At 46.4% G+C, this 25,577-nt stretch overlaps 1 protein-coding gene across 5 annotated transcripts in view; it reads right to left on the bottom strand.

Annotated features, from left to right (window-relative positions):
* Positions 1–1,538: 1,538 nt before the first annotated feature.
* The window catches only part of Gm5460 (predicted gene 5460), a 30,820-nt gene continuing 6,781 nt past the window's right edge, over positions 1,539–25,577 (bottom strand). For 3 of the 5 annotated variants that reach the window (XM_006519209.4, XM_006519208.1, XM_006519210.1), the window contains exons 2-16: positions 21,769–21,837; positions 15,911–15,982; positions 13,437–13,518; positions 13,295–13,328; positions 12,346–12,425; positions 12,207–12,275; positions 11,852–11,929; positions 11,703–11,757; positions 8,787–8,885; positions 8,009–8,078; positions 7,405–7,483; positions 6,353–6,700; positions 5,828–5,866; positions 4,707–4,850; positions 1,539–2,872 (exon numbers count right to left, since the gene is read on the bottom strand). In XM_006519209.4, coding sequence (XP_006519272.1) covers positions 2,627–2,872; positions 4,707–4,850; positions 5,828–5,866; positions 6,353–6,700; positions 7,405–7,483; positions 8,009–8,078; positions 8,787–8,885; positions 11,703–11,757; positions 11,852–11,929; positions 12,207–12,275; positions 12,346–12,425; positions 13,295–13,328; positions 13,437–13,518; positions 15,911–15,982; positions 21,769–21,837 — 1,564 coding nt within the window. In that variant the 3' untranslated portion in view covers positions 1,539–2,626. Of the gene's footprint in view, positions 2,873–4,706; positions 4,851–5,827; positions 5,867–6,352; positions 6,701–7,404; positions 7,576–8,008; positions 8,079–8,786; positions 8,886–11,702; positions 11,758–11,851; positions 11,930–12,206; positions 12,276–12,345; positions 12,426–13,294; positions 13,329–13,436; positions 13,519–15,910; positions 15,983–21,768; positions 21,838–25,577 lie in introns of those variants that run through there. The other 2 variants (XM_006519211.1, NM_001034880.2) reach the window with 2 other exon arrangements.

Raw genomic sequence — 25,577 nt, 5'->3', positions numbered from 1 at the left:
GAAAGATGCTCAAATGAGATGAAAAACCTGTCAGCATTGCATACATGATTGTACATTAGGATGCATTCATTCCTTCCTGTAGCCCAGACATGTAAAGGACATATCAGAGACACTGATGAGACAGGAACATCACCGATGACTTTTCTAATACTGATTTATGGGTCCTACAATCCAAGTGTCCAGTCAGCTTTACCTGTGACCCTTGTGAAAAATGACAGAAAACTGAAAACAAATGGGGAAATTGCTCTCCTCAGTGTTAAAGAGCAACGTGGTACCCAGTTCTGCATCAGAGAGATGTCTGCTGGGAATATCTCTGGTACAGTAGGCATATTCTCTGCTGGAGAGGGCAGAGCATCCATCCTCCTTTTCTTCTGACTTGGCTGAGGTCAGTGTGAGACCTGTTTGATCGGTGCTCAGAGTCACCTTTCCCAGAAGGGTTGCACTTCTGGCCTCTGAGAAGGGGAATCAGAAACTGAAGTCAGACAGGGAAGGGATTTCCTTCCTTAAAGTACACACAGAAAGACCCCTGGGATCCTCTGTGGCCATGCAGTCCATCTCAGAGAGGTAGCCTGGGACTGGGGAAGCTGGGCTTAGACAGACAGAAAGCTGAGGGTCTTATAAGTGGGAATAGAGCTGCACGTTTGTTTTTGCTAACAGTAAAGGCTAGACTCTCAGACATCGGCAGGAGCCAGGCTGCTCTCAGTAGGTGTCAATGAAAACCTTCCATTCCCACCACATCCCTGAAGGGCCTCATTCATTGAGAGGATCCCTGGAAGGCTCAGCCTATCAGCTGTTTTTGATGCTGCTTGGCATGCAAGCTGTCCTTGGGTCAGTACAGAAGGTAGCGGAACCTGCTCTCCATCCGGTCATGCATATCAGACATCTACATCTACAGGAAGAGTGCCTGGCAGTCTGTCTTACTTTGCCCATCCTGCCTCATTTTGACTCTTCTAAGGGTGTATCATCATATGATTTGGATGACTTTCAGTCATGGGATCTCTCAATCATCCTGGTCTAGGCTAAGAATCAATTCTCTCTATTTCAGTTTGGTGATACTCCAATGTGAGACTTATCTGAAAATACCCTGCTTATCCCCCATGCTAAGACATGGGGGTTGAGGCTCAATGGATAGTGGAACAAAACACACTCTCCTTGCAAGTCAGGTGAGTGAGAGCCATATCCCATCTTCCCTTTCACCAGGGAGTGAGAACGACAAGAGGGACTTGATGACGTTACTCTTTCCCCTTGGTGTCTCTGACACTGATCACCGCAGAGAGTCTGAGAGGGTCCCTGTGGATGGCCCGAGTGGAGGAAACTTTCTCCTGAAGTCTTATGGCTCCTAAGCAGTCCTCTTCTCCAGGCGGAGAACTCTAAGCCATGGCAGCTGGAGTACATAGGCTGCTACTGTGCTCATGAACCAACCTTTCATGATCAGTGAATTAGCAAGCTGGATTGGCACATGGTAGGTGGGGTCCCAGATTAGAGAAGGGCAGACTACATATGATATTCATATGGAGAGGCCAGGGCAGACTTCAGAGAAGTGTGAACTGAGCTTTATTCACCAAGCCAGCTAGAGAGAGCCTTAATACACACTACATCCATGGAATAGATGAAATTTCTCTTGCATGCCTACATTTGTCTTGGCATAAGTACTATAAATATTTATTTTCTGGGTTTCCAGAGATCTAGTGTCGTGATAACCTTTTGTAAGCTTGCATGTGGCTGCTCTGGACACATCTATATGTCATCTTGGGTGATGTGTTCAGGGTAAAGACACTCTAGGGATATCTGTGTTCCTTCTCCCTGAACCCTGCCCCATGGGACTACAAATGTGACCTTGCCACCTGTCAGTCAGGCTCCATATGCCTTTATCCAATATACTTCTTCCTGTCTGACAGTGGAGTAGGAACACTCTGGCATTTGTTTAAAAAAATCTCTGTATATGCATGACTTGAAACTGCTTTGCAAAACAAAACCCATATAGAGAACAAAGCAAAAGGTTAACCAAGGGGCTAGAACAGGGTAGTTCTCTACCTTCCTAATGCTGTGTCACTTTAACACAGTTCCTCATGTTATGGTGAACCCCAACCATAAAATTATTTTGTTGCTACTTTATAACTGTAATTTTGCTACTGTTTTGAATTATAATGTAGATGTCTGATATGCCAGATATCTGTTATGTGACCCCCCCAAAGGGGCCATGCCCTACAGGCTGAGAACCACTGGGCTACAAAGTGGCTCAGGTAGTTAAATATTTGGCATGCAAGTACAAGGACCTCAGTTTGGGATCCCCATTGCCAATCTAAAAAGCTAGATGCAGTGGTGCACACTTGTAGCTCCAGGCATGTTTACACAGCTGTCAAGTTTACCCTCGGGATGAATCTGGGATTGTGCTTCGTATAGAGCTTAAGAGCCTGTGGTGTGTCATGGATCTGGTGACAAAGCTGTAGAACTCATCTACGCCTAGCCACATGACACCACGAACTTCTGTCTTTCCCAGTGCCCCAGAAACACATCTGAGATTTACCTTTGGATGACAAACCTCCTAATAAAAAAATTCCAACTCTTTTAAAATTAAAATCCAAGAACAGATACATGGGTCCAAATTAGCAGCAAAGAAAACCTCTCAATATTGCCTCTGTGGTGTCTGAGAGGTCCGCTGCATGGGAGGCAGTGACAAGGGGGCTTTGGGAGACACCTGGGCAGGGGAAGGGAGCAAAGGAAATGGCCTGGGACAACTGTGTGGAGGATGGTGGCACTGAGAACAGGAGGCCAGGCACAGGTACTCCTCAGGTGGGAAGAAGCCAGTCTTAGAGGTGCAGGGAACTCGAGAACAGAGGTCCTTCAGGAGGTCAAGGTTGATATACGGCCCCTGCAGGGAGAGAACAAAGATGAGGGCACCAAAGTGTGGTTGGAACTAGCTCAGGAGCCTGCAATGCCTGCCAGAGGGAGTGCGTCAGCACCAGCATCACCATAGGGTGGTCCTGGATGAAGGGTCTTCTCTTCCCCTGGAGCTGTCTCCAGGCTCCACTCTCATGCTAGACTCAGTGCTAGAAGCTGAAGTCTGTCTGATGTGGATTCGTGGAAACAATGGCTCTTGCTCCTTACCTGGCAGAAGAGACTCAGTAGCTCAGTTAAGGACTTGGGGATAGAAAGACATGTTGGAGACTGGGTAAGGGGACCCTATGCCACCCAAGGTGCTACATGGGAGGAGCACATAGCCAAAATGATGATACAGGCTGGATGGCTCTGTCCTGCTCACTTTGCAGAAAGAGGAGGAGCTACATAGCCAAAAAAAAAGGGGGGGGGGGCGCTTAGGCTTCGGTTCTAGAAACCGAAGTGATTTCTACTCCAGACTTCCAAATGCAAAATCTCAGGACAGGCTATAAGTACTCTGGGACAGGAACTGGGGTTGAGCACAAGGTTAAGCCATTGCTGGGTCTTCTATTATCTGACAAGTATATCAACGATGGCAACTCAGGACCATGAATCATGCCTGCCAGCCAGTGATCAACCATGGTTTTCATAAGGACCGCATCCAAAAGCCACCTGGGAGGCTCCACAGCACCAGGCCTCATGTCTTGGGCTTTTCTCAGCTCATGAAGGGCAGAGAGAAGAGGATGGCAGAGAGGCCTGAACATCCATGGCTCTTATGGTGGGCACCCTATGGCCTAGCTTCTATAGCTAGATGCCAAAGGTCCTGAGTGGGTGGGGCCAGGCCCTTCAGACTAGGCCATGTAACTTCAGAGGCACCCTCCTTCTCTGGAAGGCATGGATTGACTTCTCTGTGGCCATCCACAAGCATGGGAAAGACAAGGCAGGCTCTTGGCTGGCCTGGACAACTATGGGGAACCCAGGGTTCTCAAAACGGGATGAGAGGTTCCCTGCAGAGAGTGAACATTGGGGGAGAGGACAAAGCCTAGTGGAGACTGGGGATCTTTCTTCCTAAGTGCTGATCTCATGGGTCCTCTCTGTCCAGGGCTGCTCCACTGGTTTCCCCTCCCCAAGATGGATTTAGATCTGGGAAGAGAAGGGGACTTCAGACAGCTTTCCAGGGCTTGACTGCACACAAGGAGTTTGCAATGCCTTTGTAGGATCTATGTGTCAGCTCCCTTCTCATTCTTTCCAGCTGGCCCATCTCAGCAGAAAGCAGAGTCATGCAGGCCAGTTCTTTTCCTCTTGTGTATGAAGATGTCTGGAGTTCAGGGCCACTGGCTTTTTTTTTTTTTTTTTTTTTTTTTTTTTTTTTACCAATTTTCACAGTGGGCAGATGTTTTGCAGGGCTGGTAATTTCTGTTTTTTATCATCTCTGGCTTCATGAGCCTCTTTGTTGTTCAGTGTGTCTTGACTTACCCACATTCTTTCTAAGGGTAATGTCTGAGACACTGTTACACATGGTTGAAAATTGTCCAAAGACATTGTCTGGAACAATGGCTCTGAGGACCGGGGATTGGCCAGTTAGAGCACGCAGTGGCTACTAACACTTACATAGTGCCAAAGGGAGACTCAATTATTTGGAGGGTTCAGGTAGTGTGGGGGAGGCCTGCATCTCTTCCACGGGCATTGGATGTTACCTTGTGAACATATCAATCCAGACCTGTCCCAAGAGGTCATATTCTCTTCTACGCCCAGACCTCTGCTGTCAGACCTGGGTGTGCTTGGGCCCCTGAACCCAGCCTGGATCCCAGCCCTCACAGGGCTCTTACCTCTGTTCCTCTTCTCACACACACATCATAGCAGGTACAGCAGCAGATGATTACAATGGGGCGCCCAGTGACCGGTGCTGGGGGTGGAGCTGGGGGAGGCACTGGAGGAGGCACTGGAGGAGGGCCCTTTTCTTTCTTTTGGGGCTGGTAGAAGAGAAGAAAACCTGTCTGAGCTTTGTCTGCCACTTCTGGAACAGGGGCACTGTTCCAACACCTGTCACTGTGGGGCCTTTTGGTTTGGAGGTGAAAGGAAGGATGCATCACATACTATGGGGAGGTTTTCCACAGGAAGAAGAGAGCTCCCTCCCAGTTTTCAGATATGGACCTTCACAAAGTACTAACAGCCTCCTTCTGAGCCCTTGGCTCTCCTGCGTCAGCCTTGTTGGCAGAAGTCTGGCCTGGTTGCTGTCCAGCGGGCCAGCACTAGCAGGTAACTGTCCCTTCCATTTGTTTCTGGTTTCTGCATAGGCGTCCTCACCCAGGCCACTCTGCAACCAGCACAGTCCAACCAAGGCAGGGAGGCTGCTCCTATCTGAGGCCAAACCCAGGCTCCACCTGCCCCAGCTTCTCTACAACATCTGGTCCTTACCTGATGGGAGCTACAGATGCTGACCCACCTTGTCCCTATGTTTCCTTGGGGACATCTCTCACTGTCCAGGGCCATCTGGGACTCTTTCACCCTCCTTATCCCTCAGGTCCCTAGGCTGATCCCAGACAACCCTTCTACCCTGCCAGGAGACAGAGATGAAGACATTCATAGGAGCCAGAAGATCCCTGTCCTGGAGATGAAAATCAGGGCTTATTTCAGAAGGCTCTGCTCTCAGCAATCTGGCTACAGCCTCAGTATCAGCCAGAGTTCACAGGAGTCTCCTGAAAGCCTTTGAAGCAATAAGAGCTGCTGCTATACTGATTGTTTGATCAAGGTCTAGATCAGAAGGCTCTGGGAATGTTCCTTATCTGGTGATATCGAGAGTCCCCCAGCCTTTGCAGAGCCTTTCACCTCATTGTGCTTGCTGAGGTAGTAAGTAGGAGGCCCTGGGTTCAGGCTGAACAATGATGGCCATTTGTTGGTCATCACGTCTCTGACATGTGACCTTATCAGGATACAAAGAATGACTCACCGTTGGTTGTGGTACAGGTGCTGGCAGGGCCTTGACAGGCTAGGGGATGAAACAGACATGAGATGTACTGTTATGGTTTGGAAACTGTTCCCAAGATGCCTTGTGAGTTCAAGTCTTGATCCCAGCCTATGGTACTATATGGGGGTGTTGCAGCCTACAGTGGACATCGGATGACCCTTTGGAGGAAATTAATCCTTGGCAGTGTGCCTTAGAATAGTTCTTCCTCATTCAGAACTGGAGATGAGGTGTGGACCTCCTTGCCCCACAATCTCATCACAATATATACTGCTTTCCCACAGGCTCAAAGGGCTGAGACACTACGAACTAAAATCTCCAAAACCTGTGAGTGGGAAATCGAGTTTCCTTCTCTCAAAGTTGATTATTTCATGCATTTTGTTGCTGTACAGGAGGGTGACAAAAAAAGGAAGCCCCTGGAGAATTCTCAGCATCTGCCTCAGCAGGCTGTGAATGTCATGGTGCTGTCCCAGATCCATGTCCTTGTGTGGGCAGAGAGTATTCACTCACCGGTCTGCAGCACAGCCACCAGACCCACCACAGCACTACAGGGGTCAGCATCAGGAGCAGTACCACGGTGCTGAGCAAAACTTCCTTGCTTGGCTCAGCTGGCGGCAGAGGCACAAGTGAAGTTGGAGGCAGAGGTGGAGGTGGAGGTAGAGGTAGAGGTGGAGGTGGCCGAGGAGGAGGTGGAGGAAGTGGGGGAGGAGCAGGTGAAGGAGGACGAGGAGGAGCGGGAGGAGGGGGGAGTATAGTAGGGGAGCCTGGAATAGTTGGTTTGGGGATAGGGTTTGTTGTTGAAGTTGTCAGAACTGTAGAGGTTTCTGGGGCAGGAGTAGTGGTCATTGTGGGAGGTATCTGTGGGAAAGACAATCACCATTCTTAGCAGACACCCTAGCTTTAATGTGGAACACCAAGAAGCCTCCTTCCTGGATGCCCAGTGCTTGCCCTCTCTCTGCCTCTTCTTCATTCTCCTAAGTTACCTGGTACCACAGAAGGGCTGGAGAATAGGTCTCTTATCTAGCTCTGGCCTTGCTCCAAGGCCAGAACTCAGGTGAGGATAGCCCAGGCTCCTTGGCACTCTTTGGATCTCAGCTGTCACTGTGGTCTCAGCTGACAATATGCTGGACTACAGGTGATCAGATCTCTGAGAGAAGGCCAGGCTGATGCTTGCCCCCAAGATATAGGACGCTTTCTTGCCCCTCCCCACCACCTCTACAGTGTGGAACTTGCCTCAGCCTATGTGGCCCTTCCTCAAGGGTCACAGTCTTGCTTAGAGCAAGGACTCACTGGTGTGAGGTCCCTGTGACTTATAAACACCTTGGCAGAAAACACACTTGGAGGGTTGGCAGTGATAGTGGCGGCTACTGCCAGGGCTGGCACCTGCCCACCCCATTATCCCTGTCCTTCTAGAAACTAGGATGGACCACCCAAAGTGCCTGTGTAGCATAAGCTACTCCTGGGTCTCGCCTAGCCCTTTCCTCATCTTTGACTTTCCAGGAGAATCGTATCCTCCCAGGCCTCTACCTACCCAAGGCTATGGAACCTACTGGGATACTCACACACTCAGAAGAATTCACACGGATTCTGTGGGCAAGGAAGTCTTGTCCGTTGTTCAGGCTAACTTCAACTAAGATGATTCTAATGCACAAAAAAGCAGACCTCAAGAAGCAGTCTAGAGATCAGCGCCTGCACAGGGGCTTTCTTCATGGTAACAATTCTGAACTTCTAGCACTTGGGCCTCTCAGAGTGGACAGTTGAGCCATGAGAGATGATTGCCCAAGCACAAAGAGTCAACTTGTGCAATTATGGCAAAGTGGATGGTTCAGGACATGGCCTTTGATATCATTATAGCAGTAGGCTATAAACAAGGCAGTGTTGCTTCATGCTCTGTACAATTCTCTGGACTTATAAAGGTTTGTTGTCTTAGCTTTGGAACACCAGGTTTTGATGATACTCTTGTTTATCATCATTTACTCCCAGCTCTGAGCTGAGCCTGGGCACTGGTCAATCCCATGGGGATCACCAACAAGGCCAGGAGGTAGAGTATCCAGAGCTCACCTGCAGACAAACAGATGCTCTACAACAGAGGGGAAACCAAATGCTGTATACTATGAGGACCACATTGTCTCTGGATTTATAGGGCCAAGAAGTATGGGCACTTACTGTTCAGGTTGCGCTATCTTTGGTGCAGGGCAATACATGACAGTGGCATTCTTAACAATTGGATTTTTATCTAAAGAAAGTGGCACAAGAGGAATGTCAGTTGTCTTGCTCATGTACCCATGTCACCTCAGACTATGCATGACAATCAGAGCTGACATCTTAGCACTTCAGTAATGATTGAAAGTAGATGGTTGGTGCTTCAAAGTCATATGCAATTCTTGGCACTCTCGCATACTGTGGACCATGGCCAATGAGGAGAGGCCAGGGAATGAAATGAGTTTCAGTTGATCTGCTAAGGTTGCTGAGGAGGAAGGAACAAGCAAGCATGGGTGGGCTGAGCTGTGGGAAGAGGTCTTCCTTTGTTTCAAGTTTTCTGACTCTTTTTGGAGCTGCACAGACACTGGACCTAGAGGCCACAGAGCTTGCTAATGGGTTTGGAGGTTGGATTAAGAGAAGTCAAGGATGACATCGGGATAAATGACCAGCGAGATTGTATGGATGCCACCTACTAAGCTAGGGAATCTAGCAGAGAGATTGTTGATGACTATTTCTGTGGAAACCTGAGAAGGGCACAATAATTGTAACATTTTCATCTCACTTCCCAAGCTTGGTCCAGAGGAAAGGGCTGAGTGGAATCTCTGCTGGCAAGGAGGTCCAGCTTTCCCACATGTCCCACCCAACTGGGAATGGGTTAGCAAGGGTGGGGATCTTACATGGTCAAGAGGAAGGATTTCTATGGAAGATATGCATCTCTGAGGCAATGAGAGAGTTTACTTACCGATGATGGAGGAGTCATTGAACTTGAATCTGCAAATAACGTCGTTGAGATTCTTTGCATTGTGAAAGCCGTATCCTCTTAAGAGCACTGGGTGATTTTCTGCAAGGGAAACATGAGGTAGAGGTGGGATGGCCCTGGTTGCATAGTTTATAGTGGCCCCAGACAGGATTTCCAAGGCCCCGTGAGAGGCAATAGCTATGTCTGGGCCAACATCTGTGGGTTCTACAGCCCAATTCCTTCTATGTCACCCATGGTCTATGCCAATGTATCTTAGTGGAGCTTTGTACGTGTTGATCACCTTTCTCCACCAGTCTTGATTTAATAAGCCTGCAGAACCCACCAAGCACACAGACACCAGTCCTAAACTCCCATGGTTCCAGGTGGGAGACCCTAGAAATAAGGCTAAAACAGGTAGTGCAGGGGAGGCTCCTGACCCTTCTAAGAGTTTTTCTCATAGGAGACACTTTGTTTCAGCTGCAAAGTCAGAAATCAATATATCTGTTCTCAACTATCCCATCTTCCTTACCCATTGAAGACTACATCTCATAAGCAAGCTTGTTCTAAAAGCAGAGGCTCTGCTCCCTGGCTTTTAGTTCAGTATGCAAGGGACACAGAGAGGGTCTCTTGGCAGCTATTCCCACAGAAGGCAGGCAAGATTCTCTATCATTTATCTGTGCAGATGCATTGGGATAGTCCTGGCTCATTCCCAGGCCCCATGTACTTCAGATGCTCCATGGAGCTGACCCTCCTGAGTCTTTGTGGCACACAGGTTGACCCAGAAAAAGCTTTAGGAAACAGTCCATACTGCTTCATTTGGGGTACAGGCCTGGGGATTTCCCCCCAACCGACAAGTATCCTGAATGTACCAGCTTTGCACAAGATAACTAGAAGTTTAACAGGTCAGTGGCTGAGCTGGTGTCTGGAGGCACCTGTCATCGTGACTCAGCTGCAACGAGAAGAATGTCAACTTGTATTTTCACTGGGAGTTTGTCACAGCTACCTAGACACCAAGCCTTGTGTGTTTAGGAATAGAGAGGCATGCAGCAATTGGTCGGGGCTGCAAGGCTGGGCTTCTTTACCCGGAAGCAGGAGAGCACTTGTAGGAGAAAGCTCCTCTCCTCCTTCATTGCTCAGTCAGCAAACTCCCAACTCTTCTACAGTATGGGGAAGATGAGTGGCATCCAGAGCCAAGGACTCAAACGTCCTTGGTGTCTGTTCAGGTTCTAGAACCTGGAGTCTAGATTCTCATCTGTCGCCACACTATCTACTGCTTCATGTCTCCCAACAATCCTGGCACAGCGTTCCCATTCTTTGAGGGGAAACACTTCGGTCTCCCCCACATGTGGTCATTTACCCCAGCCTGGGCACTATGGATATTGAGCTTAGTCCTGTATTCTCAAACTTGGAACCATGGATCCCACAGAACACAAGTCAGGGCCTAGCGGTCTGGACTGGAGGCAGCCCATCAGCTAAGCTGTCCCCACAGGAGGAGATTGGGGATTTTGTCTCTCCCTTTTAAGTACATGCTGTCCACATGAAGACCAGGCCTGTGTACATAAAGCACCTGACAAAGAGAGTTGGCCTTCTAAGACTACACAGGCATGTTCTTGGCACACTGATAGGAGAGCCCTAGGCTGGAGAGAGGGTGCCTTTGTCAGGTTCGATGAGTGTGGCTGTCTTTGCGGATATTTCGGTCAAGCATGCAGGCTTCTCCCTGTTCCCTGTAGGACAGCGGATGTCCACTTGGGCCTGAGTTCTTGTTTTCATCAATTGATGTGGTCACATGGCTGCTGTCCGTGTTATATGGATATAGAAATCTTACATGTCCACTCTTGGCTGCACTTGAAGTTTCTTGGAGGAGCCAAATTGATCTTGGCATAGAGTTTAAGTCAGAAATGCTCTACAATCGAAAACTTTTAAACTTTTTTTAATTTACATTTAACCTCATGGTGAGTTATAGTTGAAATGTAGTTGCACCAGAAATAATGTCTGATGTCACCTTTAAGCTGTATGCATGCAGTGTATGATGGAACTTGAGTTCCATCCCCCAAGATATCCTATTATGTCTGTGTAAATATTACAGAACTGGAAATACTACAGCATCTAAAATAATTGTAACAGCAAGGGCTGTGGATATGGGTGTTTAGCATGTGGTGGCTTTCTGACCGTGCTTTTCCTACTTTACAACTAAAATATTTGCTCTGAGACAGAAAAGACGACAATTGCATACACACTCACATTGCTACCACTGACACATACCCATTGACAAACGTATATTGCATTATAACCAGTCATAGAGATAACACATCTGCTTGCCCTCTTTAAACCACAAACCCACCACACCCTCAGTTCATATAAGTACACAAGACACATGCACTGGGTGTCCTATGTGTAGCTGCTTCAACACTGTTTAGAAACACATCACATATCATACTTCTTAATGGTAAATATCAAACACACCACAAGCATACATACAACATCTACCGCATACCCCATATACTCACTATATATACCCACCACACATAACACACACAAATTACACAAAACCCACACATGCCACACGCGACATGGGCACCTCATAGAGCTTATGTATGTAGCATAACACAGCACACATCCTACAAACAAAGCACACATGATGTATGTGTACACATGTATATAACACAAACACCAAATATAGACCACAATGTGCTTCCTAAGACACACATGCCACGTAGACAAGTTGCACAAAAGTATACATCACATATCCCCACCTCCACCCCCCACACATTCTCATACCACAAGTAGGAACATAGGAAACAAATACATACCGTCACCCAACCATATGTCACACAGACCACCTCCACCACTTCCACCCATACCCACACTAACACATATATCACTACCACGTATAGCAAGCAGCTGTTCCTCAGATCTCACCTCCTGGGCATGGAAACTCCACCTCTCTGAGTTCAAGGCAGGTCATTGTGCCAATCTGATGGAGAAAGAGAAGAATGCATAGGCAGGGAGGACTTTGGGTGCCCGGGGAGATGCTGTCAACTCACACTGCTTGTGTTCAGCCTACTCACCGTGTCTACTAGCTCATGGAGATCATCAGAATGGGCCACAACGAACACATTTTCGTCGTTGTCTGTAATCTCATTCAGCTACAAAAGAGAGGGTATCTTGAAACCCAAGCCAGAAGACAGAGGTCACAGGGGGTCCCTAGATGTGACACACAGCTACTTGCCCTCAGGGCATGATGACTATGAAGTGTTAAGGTCAGAGGTCAGCTTACCCAACCATTAAGTCTGTTTCTGCAGTGGAACCTGTTGTTTGTATTCCCTGGGATAGGTGTGGACCATCCCCAGGGAGGTCTGGTCTGTACCAGAGAATTTTCACTAGTAGGCTTCAGAGGGCCCCCGCTTACCTGGGCCAAGTTACCTTTTGTCTATCATAGTTGTTTATACCGACACAGTAAATGTACGCCCCCATGCTCCGAGCTTTATCAGCCTAAGAGAAAGGAGGTATTGATTAAAGAGTCAAAACATACAAAGTACTTGGGAGGATGGGTCAGACTCACCTCGTCCTTAGACTCCTTCAATACTTGTGGTGTCATTTCCCCCCAAATGACAGCAATGATCAGACTAGGCCTCTTAGTGGCTGACAAAGAAATGAAGAGTGGCATGTTGAATGGGGCTGCAGGCCCAGGGCTGTTTACAACAGGTAGATCTGGTGAGCCTCACTCTTCAGCCTCCTGAGACAGGAGCCCAGACACAGAGAGAGCATCCACTATTAAATAGAACCCCTAACGAGTTAGGGCCTTCCATCAGGTCATTGGGGCTCTCAATGCTCTTGAACTACAGAATCTATGCCTCAAGGGTAGGCTAAAAACACATCACAAGTCCAGCCTGTCCCTGGATAGCAGGAGGAAAGGATATCTCTTGTGCCAGTAAAGCCCAGTGAGATTTGTTTGTGCCAACTCTAGGCATGTTCCCAGGGCTGTTCTTCTGCCAATGGTGGGCTCAGTGAGTCAGAATCACAAATCACAGTGTCTTGGACAAAAGACCCCCAGTCCCTTAGCATCTTTCCCTACATGGTCCAACTTGTTCCGGACAAGTACCTCAGACCTACATTCTGGAGGGACATAGGTCCTTCCTTTGCATGGCAGTTGTTCTGGCTGATACCGGAGCCTATGAAGAAGAGGTGGAAGAGGCCTGATAGCCTATGATAGCAAATGAAGCCCTGCTTTCCACCCCACAGAGTTCTCAGTTTGCTCAGCCCAGTTTTCTTGTTTCCATTCACTAGCACATTTGCAGGCCAAGGACCAGTGAGAACAAAGCCTACATAGGACCACATGCAGCTTCCGGTCATCTCAGAAGCATCCCGAGTTGGGTGCTGTGCTCAAAGAGGCCTGCTGTGCAGGGAGGGGGTAACACTGCCTTTAAGAGACTCAAAGAGAGATCCAGGCTCAGCAGGAAGCTTAGCTCTGTGGGTCCCACTCCGCTGAAGGGGCGGGGCAGTCAGCTCACCTCCCGAGTTGACCGTTTGGATCTGTTCATTAGCCTGCCAAGAAATGAAGAAAATTTGGTGACTCTAGAATAAGATGAACCCACACCCTCCATGGTAGTCTACACTGAGCCAGTGCCCATATGTGGTTCTAGCCCTCCAAACCTTTTCCAGTCCTCTGTGTAGGTTTGCTGATCCTTCTATCACAAGGGTCTCGATGCTGGTGAGCGCTTGGCGGATTTTCCATCTGAAGTTGAAGAAGCATGAGATGAGGCAGGCTGACAGTGCCTCAACTAGCTTCAAGCGTTTGCACAGATTTGTCCACTGTGTAGACTGTGAGTGTGGGGAGGGCACCAGGTCCTGGTACCCCCATTCTGTCCCAGGTCTTTCTCTAGTCCTGATCCCATTAGCACTGAGAAAGTTCAGAAGGTAATAGTGTGTTGCTCACTGGGTCCCATAGGAATGTCTGGGTTCCTTTGAGGTTCTAATTGCCTCAGACTTTGGGGACTTTGATAGAGATTTTGCATGTGCACTCTTGAGGTGTATGGTGGCATTCTGGGGATGTGTGTCTGACCCAAGGACTCTCAGAGGTACTGCACTCCTAATGGGGACCCCAATGCCATGGACATCCTCCTTTTGAGCAGCTTTTTCTTCAGTGGAATGGGGCTGAGAGGACGATGCCACTCTGCTGAGTCACTGCCCAGCTTCTATCATCTCATGGTCACAGAGCCCTGACTGCCTCTCTCTCTTCCTTCTGCCCTGCTAAAGGCAGCAGTCAATATGCTTACACCAGGGTCCTGATGTAGACTCCATGTACAGAAAACCTGACTCTGGAAGTCAAACCTAGGGGCTGTCTGAGAGGCGTGTGTTCCCAAGGCTGGAAAGGGACACGGCCTGTCGGGTGCTATTAAAGCAGACGGGACACACGGGGGTAGGCAGGACTAGCTCTTGTGACTGTTCTAGGACAGGAAGGATATGTGTGTGAAGGATTTAGAGTAATCTGACATGACAAGGCTGAGCAGGCTCAGCAAGTGACCTAGAATAAACTGAGTGGCTTTCTGTTGGGACAGTGAGAACCTGCTGTGGACTAAGCTCCCAAGGTCCCAATGCCTGGCCCAGCTAAACTCTGCCTAGAAGTGGAGGACACCATGCCCACAGTCCCCAGTGAGCACCAAACCAGAAGCTTGTGCATCCTACTTAAGCTCTTCCCCTATCCATCCCAGGCCCTTTTCTCATGTCCAGCCTAGCCCCATTTCCCCTGTCCAGCCTAGTCTTCTACCCTCTACCTAGGTCAACTGCCTCCCTTCTATTCAGGTCAGCCTTTTTCTCTGTCCAGCCCAGCCCCTGGTGGCTCTCTACGTTTCTTGCAAGACTCTGCTGTAAATGTCCTTGCTGCTATCTCAAACTCAGCCAGGTCTTTCCAAACCCAAGCCAGGATGTACCCTGCTTGGCCTTCCTTGGGCCTTGGAGATAGCCCTTACTGCTCCTTTTGAAGCGCCGTCTCCATAAGCCTGGGGCTTGTCTCATTTCCCTCTTTACTTCTAGTTTTCCTCCAGGCCCCTGGATAGAGGGCCCCACAACTCCAGACACCTTTAGTACTAAATATTACTGCCTCCTTCACTGCTCCCCTTGTTCTGTAGGATTTGCAGACAGGGCATCTAAAATTCTCCCTCACAGACAGACTTGCCACCCTCACAGTTTCTTGCCTCTGGGACTATTGGCACAAAAGAGCCCTGAGTTGCTCACTGAGCCAGTAGGGTAAGCAGGTGTCTCTGTGTGTGTGTGTGTGTGTGTGTGTGTGTGTGTATGTGTGTGTGTGTGTGTGTGTATTTGTGAGTATATATATATAAAATAGATGCATACATATGTATATGGTTACATGCATGTATGTGTATGTTTATATGTATGGATAGGTATGTGCATGTGTAGGTATAGATGTAGATGTGCATATAGAGAGCAACTCAACTTCCTCAATGGCTGCATGTCCCTCATACCTTCCTATTTTACCCTGCTCTGGGGGTTCATGGTCTTTATCCTAAGGAGAGTCAAAGGGGATACTAGCTGCAATGCTGTTTGGTTCATATATATATATATATATATATATATATATATATATACATATACATATACATATACACACACATATATACATACACATATATATGTCTCTAATACACACCTACATTTATACATACATATGCCTATACATACATATATACATATACATACACATAGCCATATACATATAATGCATCCATTATTTAATATATCTATAAATACACTCACAAATTATATATATCCCTACTAACCCAGGCAGATAGTGAACAACTCTCAGAATGGGACACACACAGGCAAGACCTTGAAGGGACACATATCTGCCCAGCCATCTCCTTAGTTTCTAAGTGTTTTTACATCCAGGACCAAGGGAAGATCCAGAAGTGATGGCGGGAAAGAGAGTAGAGAATTTCTGCAATTGCTAGGTCTGTGAGTTCTAGTGAAGAAGGTTAAGGGGACTGGTGATCTGGGACTTGAGTCAGCTATCATGGGGGACAATGGAAACCACATGGGAGTCTTCCAGAAGCTGGAAACTCCTTGTGTCCAGCCCACTGGGCAAGCCTGGGAGTTTAGACAGTACCTACCTTTCTGAGAGGAGTGGCATTTTGATTGAAGCTCTGGTATCAAAGAGAATGAAGCTCATACGCTGTTTGGGGCTGAGGAAAAAACACAGCCCATGAGAAACTGATGTAACAGCCCTATAGCCGGATAGGAAGCAGACAAAGAGGGGACATATGCCAAATCTCTGCTCCCACCACACCTCTTCTGCACTTGGGACATTTCATAGATTGGGACTCCAGACAAACTTGATGAAAGATTTTTGAAGCCTATGGAGATACAGGATTCCTGGGAAGAAAGATTGCTAAGATGATTCCCTGTTTATTTGGCCCCATTTTGGTGCCCCCAATTCATCTACTGATACCCCTCACACCCCTTGCATACAAAAAAGGGCTTCCACTGGGCCAGGGACCGTAAGTCTAAGTTCAACCTCAATGGTCAGTCTTTAAACTCTCCCCCACCCAGGGCTGACCTCAGCCCCATTAAATAAGGGGGAGCCTCCAGTTAGTGCTAACTGGACTGTGACTCTTGTCCCTGGGCTCTGCCCTAAGATGACCCTTGCCATAGGCAGAAAATTTTCCGGTTTCTCATTGACACCTGTGCAAATCAAATGGTGATTAGAAAGGAGGAAGTCCCCCACTCTTGGCAGCTCATTCCAGGCCCGCCCTTACTGGGCGTGGGGGGACAATCGACCTCATGGGAGACAGCCTTCTGGCTTGCCTGGGAGGACCATGATGGCTATCGTGATGAAGTGCACCCTCTCATGGTTTCTGGCCTGATAGCTAATGGGGCCAAGATATACTTGGGGAAGCTGAGGCCTTTATTACTACTGATCGTAAAAGTTTTACTATGACCTTTTGGATACAGAAGAGTATGAACAGTCTTTTGAACAGGGAAAGATAGTGTTTCCTGATAGAAACAATCCTCATTTTGAGAAGATGCACCAACAATGCCCTTTGCCTCACCCTAATTCTAAAAGCCACTGCTCTGCCTCCAGTACCTAAGATCCACTGGAAACTGGGAGACCCCATATGGTTGAGCAGTGGCCTATTCCTGCCCCCAAATTACAACAATTATACCTTTTGGTACTACAGCAATTAAAATTGGGTCATTTGCGAGGCGGTGGTGGTACATGCCTTTAATCCCAGCCCTTGGGAGGCAGAGGCAGGCAGATTTCTGAGTTCGAGGCCAGCCTGGTCTACAAAGTGAGTTCCAGGACAGCCAGGGCTACACAGAGAAACCCTGTCTCAAAAAACAAAAACAACAACAACAACAACAACAACAAAAAAAACCAAACCACACACACAAAAAACCACCAAAAAAAAAAAAAAAAACCAAAAACAAAACAAAACAACAACAACAACAAAAAAAAAAAAACCAAAAAAACCAAAACCAAACAAACAAAAAATTGGGACATTTGAGGGCTTCTACCAGGCCTTGGAATTCTCCCGTTTTTGTGATTAAGAAGGCTAATGGGTCCTGGAGGTTGTTACATGACTTGAGAAAAATTAATAAGAGAATGATTCCTTTTGGGACCCCCTAGAGGGTACTCCCATGGATCCCAGTGATCCCTAACACCTATCATTTGACCATTATTGACATTAAAAATTGTTTCTTCTTCATTCCCCTACACCCTGAAGACTGTGAGAAGTTTGCCTTTTCTATTCCTTCTGTTAATTTTGGAGGGCCTGATTCTAGGTTCGAGTGGATGGTTCTATCCCAAGCCATGGCCAATAGCCCTCCATCGCATGTGTCAATATTATATGCTTAACATTTTTTCATCCTTTTTAGATGATTCCAATATTTTATTTTACATTTTTACGGATACTATTTTGAGTACCTCTAGCTTTTGGGGTCTTCAGGAGCTTACTGATAAGTGTCCCTCCATCCTTAGATATATAACTTTCCGGTTGCTTCTGAAAAGGTTCAATAGGTGCTGACAGTTAAGATCCTGGGCTCCATGATGTCCTTGGATGCTGTGTCCCCTGTTAAGCCTCAACTTCAAATTCAAGATTCCTATACCCTCCCACAGTTACAAAAGCTTTTGGGAGAAATTAATTGGATGAGGTCTTAGATCTCCATTGCCACAGAAGATCTAACTCCATTTGACCTCCTTAAGGATAATGACCTTTCTACCCCTGTAGTGTTGACATCTGACCATGTCCAACTGTTGAATAAGATTCAACATGCCATTGATTTAGCCACTCTTAAACGATATGATCCCAACCTACCCCTTATTTTTTATATTTTCCCTGTAGAAATGTTGAGCTACTTGGTCAAAAGGGCAAACCTGTCCATTGGATCCACCTTTCAATGAGAGGGGCCCCTCAAGTTTATTCTACGGCTAACCAGCTGGCCAATTGCATTGTTAAGGGGAGAGATCTTTCCATTAGGCTCTTTGGAACAGAGTCTTCTGTCCTCATTACCCTATTTAAAAACACAGATTTCCTTTGGTATAGAGAAACAATAGCTGGGTTGCTCTGGCTTTAGAGGGCTTTCCAGGTGAAATTGATTGCCACTTAGGACCATATAAATGGACGAGTTCCTTTTCCAGACTTGAATGGACGTCCCCCAGGCTTTCTTTCTAGCCCCAATTCAAATTATCCCACCATCTTTACCTGGGGTCCTCCATTGTTGATTCCCCCTCCCCCCATGGACAAAGGTCCATCACCTATAAAGTCAGACCTCCAAGAAATTGAGGGCTCTGCCCAATTTAAAGAATTGTTTGCAGTAGATATGGCATTAGATATGATTTCTGAATCCTTTAATTTGTTTTTTGACAGTCTCTATGTAGTAAACTTACTGCCTAATTCGGTAGAGGCTCATATTAGGCATGATTCTAACCCCATCCCCCCATCCCCCCCCCCCCCATGATTCAGGCATGTACTCTACTAAAACAAAGACAACATCCTATTTTTCTCCAACACCTTCGAGGTCATCAAGACCTCTCAGGGTACCTATCCATCAGAAACAATCTGACAGATCAACTTGCCTCAGGCTTACAATGCCATACTATTGCCGAGGCATCTCAGTTCCACTCATTAACTCATGTCAACTGGAGGGGCCTAGGACATAAATACCCCCAGGTCCTAATAAAAGACCTTATAAAGACCATTCATATCTGTAAGTCTTGTCAGTCATTCTTACAGTCATTCCTCCAGCCCATGGGGAGTAATCCCCAGGAGCTCCACCTTAATAATCATTGGCAATTCGATGTTATTCACTATTCCCCATTTGGGAAGCTAAAATATGTATTTGTGACTGTTGATACCTTCTCCCATGCGTGTTGGGCATCGGCCCACTGGAAAAAGCTGAACATACTATTAGCCATATGCTTCAATGTTTTGCCATTCTCAGACTTCAAGGTCAAACTAAAACAGATAATAGCCTGTGTTTTAAAAGCAAACCTTTTTCAGAGTTTCTCCAGATGTGGAAGACCTCCCACACTATGGGCATCCATTACAACCCGAGAGGACAGGTAATTGTCAAAAAGACAAATCAAGCTTTAAAATCTCAGTTACAAAAACAAAAGGGGGAGTCTTTACCCACATATGACCAGCTTAAAAAGGCATTATTCACTTTAAAAATTTTAAATTATTCAAAAGAAAATTCTGTTGTCCCCATTTCTAAGACATTGGACCTCCTCCATCTCCTACAGCTTGATACAAGACAGATGGAGGGACCCAGTGACCCCGCTCCTGACAGCCGGGAGGGGATTCAGCTGAATACTTCCCCAAAGTGAGAAAAGACCAATCTGGATACTGGCCAGAGATATAAAGTATATACCTCAACAAGGGGAGGCTGACAATGACATTTCCAGGAAGTCCACCTGTCCTGAGGAACCCCCCCCCCCCCATGCTTCTTCCTCAGGAGGCCAAGATGATCAAGAAAATGACCCTGCTGCTGACATGGATGCTGCTCCCCATCGTAACTGAGGGAAGATTAGGTGACCCCCAAGGAGCAGGAGAGATCCTCAAACAAAACAAAACAAAACAAAATAAAACAAACAAAAACTAAAACAACCACCACCACCACCACAACCACCACCACCACCACCACCACCACCACCTCCACCAATTAGGTAATCCCTGTGACTGTAAAGGAGACACCTATGACCTGGGAGGCACCACTCTACAGATTATTGACAGTGGCACCAATAGTGTCCCCGTTCAAAAGTGGGAAAAATGCTGTGTCTATGCTAATCGATCCAGGATCATTTAAAACAAGATAAAAAAAAGCTTCAGGAAGAAGCTTTTTTTTAGAAAGGAGGCGTAGAGAGTGCCAAGAAAACCTGTTGTGGACTGGATTTCATATCTTATTGCCCTATTTCCTCCCTCTCCTTGGACCCTTCCTTCTCCTTATCTTGACTGTCAGGCCATGTCTGCTCTGCTCAATCAGCTCACTCAATGTATCCATCAGAGGCTAGAGACAGTCTGGCTTCACCAAGTTGAGGTCCATTACCAAAGACTTGTCTCTTCCAAGCCAGACTCTACATATCCCTCTGCCTATGAGCCCCCCTTCTCAGCTCTCCACCTGACCAATGATGCGTAAGATCTCAGATGTGCTGATACAACCTAAGACAGGTCATGGAGGACACCCCCCCCCTTTTTGAGCCAGAGTGACACATGGTATCCAGAGATGGGTAAGATCCCCATGTGTGAAACAATCTAAGACAGGAGGTATGTAACCTGCTCATTACAAAAAGAAAAGGGGGAAATGTTGAGTCCCATTTTAGCCCTGGTTTGGGCCTTGAGGACAAACCCGAGCCTGGCTCAAGTTTTGAGACCTGTCTCAGTCACTTCCGTATTGGAGTGACTCAGCAACACCTATTTGGCCCTGCTTCTGCCCCACCTTTGTTGATGTGGAGCTTTGCCATTAGCCCTGTCAGCCACTCCATACCCTCCTTCCCTGCCTGCTACATCACCTTACCCCACCAAAAATTCCCCTCCCTATGTTCCAAACTTATATAAGCGAGAGACTGATGCCATAAAGTTGAGTTCCTGCTTCAACAAGACTCCCGGCTCAGTGTGTTTCTTTCTTCGATCGACACTTGCCATCTCTCTCAGCCCTGGAGAGACCCCGTGGGATGGGACCTCTCTTTTCTCACCTGGACCTGCTGGCAAGGAGCCGGCACCTGATCCCTTCTTGTGCTGCAAACCCAATACACATAGACACATACAAACATGTATACATGTACATATGTGGGATCCTCGTTCGTGTTCTGTTGCTATGACAGAATGCCCTGATCAAAGGCAACTTAGGACAGAAAAGGGCATCTTTGGCTTTCACTTCAGGTTATAGATAATAATTTCAGGGAAGTCATAGTGACATGTGCTTGAAACAGCTGCTCAAAGTATACCCACAGTCAAGAGCAAAGAGATATGACTATACTCTTGCCTAAACAGTTCAGGACACTTTGAAGAAGATCTAGATCTTCTTCACTTTCAGTTAATGATCAAGCCAAGCCTCCAAAGACATGACCACAGGTCAATTTGATCTAGATAATTCCTCAATTGAGGATCTCTTCTCAAGTGATTCTAGGTGGTGGTAGTTGACATCTAAAACTAACCAGCACCATGCTGAACAGGCAAGCACAATGACACTCCTCCATGGGGTCTGCCCTCTACCTTGCACTTCTTCTGCTGTTATGGTCTTCCGTTGATCAATCCTCCCCCCCCCCCCCCCTTTCTGACCTGTATTCCTCATTTCTGAGGCAGGATTAGCCAGTGCTGAAAAGATGTATAGGACCAGTATATTCTGTTCCCTGGTCTGTCTAGCATTCTAGCTTTGATCTCTGCTTCCTACACAAGGCATTCCCATGACCCCAAACCTAGTCTGCCTGCCAGTGGCCACTGCTGATAGGAGCTGAAGTGTGCAGGCATACTTCACATATTTCTCCACCATATCTTCCCAGGACGTGTACAAGTCAGCCCATTCGTTCACAGCTTTGGACCTACAAGGAAAAGAATCTTGAGTCATAAGAGAGAAGTGGATCATGCTAGTGAGAAGTGGGAGAATTGCTTTGCCTTCCTTTCTTTCAACAGACTTCTAAAAGGGCTGCTTCCTCCTACCTTATGCTGACCCTGGGAGTCTCTCACCTGCTCCCCCCCCCCGCCCCAGGTAGAGATTCTCCTGGTGTTCACCCTTTCTTATAACACCTCAAATTCCTCACATTCTTCTAAATTTTCCAGTATTCAAAAGGCAAATGGAGACATTTCCTCCAGGAAGCTGGGCTTCAGCCATGGAAAGTAAGTGTTTGAGACTAGTTTACTCTCTCTCTCTCTCTCTCTCTCTCTCTCTCTCTCTCTCTATATATATATATATATATATATGTATATATATATACATATAGCATGTGTGCAAAACAATGGGTTTATGACATCTTCATATGTGTACATCATTCTGCTTTTCTCATGCTGTCCTCACACCGATTTCTCTTGTCTTCACTCCTCCCACTGGTTCTCTTTCTCCACCTTTTCCTTTTCCTCCTCTTCCTCCTTGACAGTCCCCTTTGACATCAAACACACACACACACACACACACACACACACACACACACACACACCCTACTCATGTGCATACCACACACACATAACTCATGTTTACACTACACATACACACACACACTACTCATGTGCACAACACACACACGAAAAGGTTTCCCACATGTTCAAGTATTCCAGCTTTCTTAGCAGCCTGAGGCATCCTGATTGGGAAGGCTGTTTTACCTTGGGTGCAAACTCGGCAGCCAGTCCCACAACACCCAGAGGAAGTCTCACTCCCAGGCACTCTAACACGCCCAGGATCATAGGACCAGAGATGCCCTGAGCAAACCTTGGGCATTAACTCCACAGCCAGTCCCACAACATATAGAAGGAGCTCCACTCCCAGGTACTCTAACACTCCCAGGATCCCAGGAGCTTGGTCACACCAAGATCTCAGGGTCTCAGAGACAGCTTGACTCCCAGGAGCTATGACACACCTAGGATATCAGGATTACAAGATCCCAGAATCACAGGATCCCAGAGGCAGCTGAACTCTGAGGAGTTCTGACACAACCAGGATCACAGGAAGGACAGGCCTCAGTCAGATATAATGAGGGCAGGTAGCACTAGAGATGGTGGGAGGCAAGTATGAGAACATAAGCAACAGAAACCAAGGTTACTTGGCATCATCAGAACCCAATTCTCCCACCATAGCAAGTCCTGGATACACCATTACACTGGAAAAGCATGATTCAGATCTAAAATCACTTTTTATGATGATGATAGAGGACTTTAAGATGGTCATAAATCACTCCCTTAAAGAAATACAGGAGAACACAGGTAAACAGCTAGAATCCCTTAAATAGGAAACACAAAAATCCCTTAAAGAATTATAGGAAAACACAATCAAACAGGTGAAGGAAGTGAACAAAACCATCCAAGATCTAAAAATGGAAATAGAAATAATAAAGACATAACAAAAGGAGACAAACCTGGAGTTAGAAAACCTAGAAAAGAGGACAGGAGTCATAGATGCAAGCATCACCAAAAGAATACAAGAGATAGAAGAGAGAATCTCAGTGCATAAGATACCATAGAAAACATTGACACAACAGTCAAAAAAAATGCAAAAAGCAAAAAGCTCCTAACCCAAAACATCCAGGAAATCCAGGACAAAATGAGAAGATGAAACCTAAGGATAATAGGTATACAAGAATGAGAAGATTCCCAACTTAAAGGCCAATAAATATCTTCAACAAAATTATAGAAGAAAACTTCCCTAACCTGAAGAAAGAGATACCCATGAACATACAAGAAGCCTACAGAACTCCAAATAGACTGGACCAGAAAAGAAATTCATCCCATTACATAATAATCAAAGCACCAAATGCACTAAACAAAGAATTTTAAAAGCAGTAAGGGGAAAACTTCAAGTAACATATAAAGGCAGACCTATCAGAATTACACCAGTCTTTTCACCACAGACTATGAAAGCTAGAAGATCCTGGGCAGATCTCATACAGACCCTAAGAGAAAACAAATGCCAGTCTAGGTTACTAAACCCAGCAAAACTCTCAATCACCATAGACGGAGAAAACAAGATATTCCATGACCAAACCAAATTTACCCAATATCTTTCCATGAATACAGTCCTTCAAAGGATGATAGATGGAAAACACCAACACAAGGAAGGAAACTACACTGTAGAAAAAGCAAGAAATTGATCTTTCAACAAACCCAAAAGAAGATAGCCACACAAACATGATTCCACCTCTAACAACAAAAACAACAGGAAGTAACAATCACTTTTTCCTAATATATTTTAACATCAATGGACTCAATTTGCCAATAAGAAGACATAGACTTACAGACTGGATACATATATAGGAACCAGCATTTTGCTGCATACAGGAAACACACCTCAGTGACAAAGACAGACACTACCTCAGAATAAAAGGTTGGAAAGCAATTTTCCAAGCAAATTGTCCCAAGAAACAAGCTGGAATAGTCATTCTAATATTGAATAAAATCAACTTTCAACCAAAAGTTATCCAAAAAAAAAAAAAAAAAAAAGGAAGGGAAGGCTGCTTCACTGAGGCACCGCCAGGTGAGGGCGGGCATAGGCCTGTGCTATACCCTGGCATCTCAGTTCTCAACAGGCAACATGAGCACAGGCACTTCCAGCCCTGGCTACTAGACCTCTTTATGGCCTCTTTAGTGAGATGTACATCTCTGCTTTCCCAGGGCCAAGTTCTTTGGAATGTTAAAACTCTGGATATGTGAGGAAAGCCATTTCAAGAATGGGCCAGTAGTCTGAGGGTCTAGAGATGTTTATTTTTATTCATTTTTTAACTTAATCTTTTTAGTAATCATTGGGAAAATACACATAGTGCACCCTGATCCCACTCACTTTCCAATCCTCCCAGGTCCACTTCCCCCTCTTAGAACCTCCTCAAAAACAAAAAAGGGGGGAAAAGAGATAAAATAGTGAGTCTAATTTGTGTTGCCCATATACTCACTGGAGCATGGTCAAACTACCAGTGGCCAGCGCCTTAAAGATATCTGATTTATTCCCCTACCCAACCCCTGCCAAAAGACATCAACCTTGAAAGGCTACATTTCAGAATCCTTTTCACAATTTTAAAGAGTTCTCTTCAATGGCTTCCTGTCCAGATAGTTTTTTGTTTTGTTTTGCTTTTGTTTCTGTGTTTTTTTTTTTTTTGGTGGGGCAGGGGTGAGAGTCAGGGAGAGAGGTTGTTACAGAGCCCTTCTGTCTCTCATTATCAAATCTCAGTCTGCAGTCTTCCATACTACTGCTAAAAGAAGCTTCCTCGCCCTTTATAGTCAGTGGCAGCACAGATCCGGGACCTCCACATGGTTTCAAGCTACAGTATGGACTACAGTGTCGCTTCTGTAGTTTCTCCATTCTCTCCTGAGCATCCGGCTCTGTTCCACTATCTTTTCTTCCAATTTTGTGAGTCCAATTTTTAAAAGCATCTTCCCATAACGATGTTTCTTTTCTCAAGTTTTTCCAGGGCCACTTCAAGCTCTTGTAGACTCTTTCACCTCTGCCTCCCTGCCTCCCCTCAGAGCCTCTGTGGGACTCAGGTTTCTCGGAGCTGCTTCACAGTGGCAGGCGCCAGCTTTGGTCATAGCTCCACTTCAGGTTTTCACTCTCAATTGTGATGACTTTTTCCTGGATGTGAAT

Source organism: Mus musculus, chromosome 14 (genome assembly GCF_000001635.26).
Source record: "Mus musculus strain C57BL/6J chromosome 14, GRCm38.p6 C57BL/6J".
NCBI lineage: Eukaryota > Metazoa > Chordata > Mammalia > Rodentia > Muridae > Mus > Mus musculus.
The sequence above is the reverse complement of the archived record's forward strand: the minus strand, read 5'-3'. Positions and strand labels throughout refer to the sequence as shown.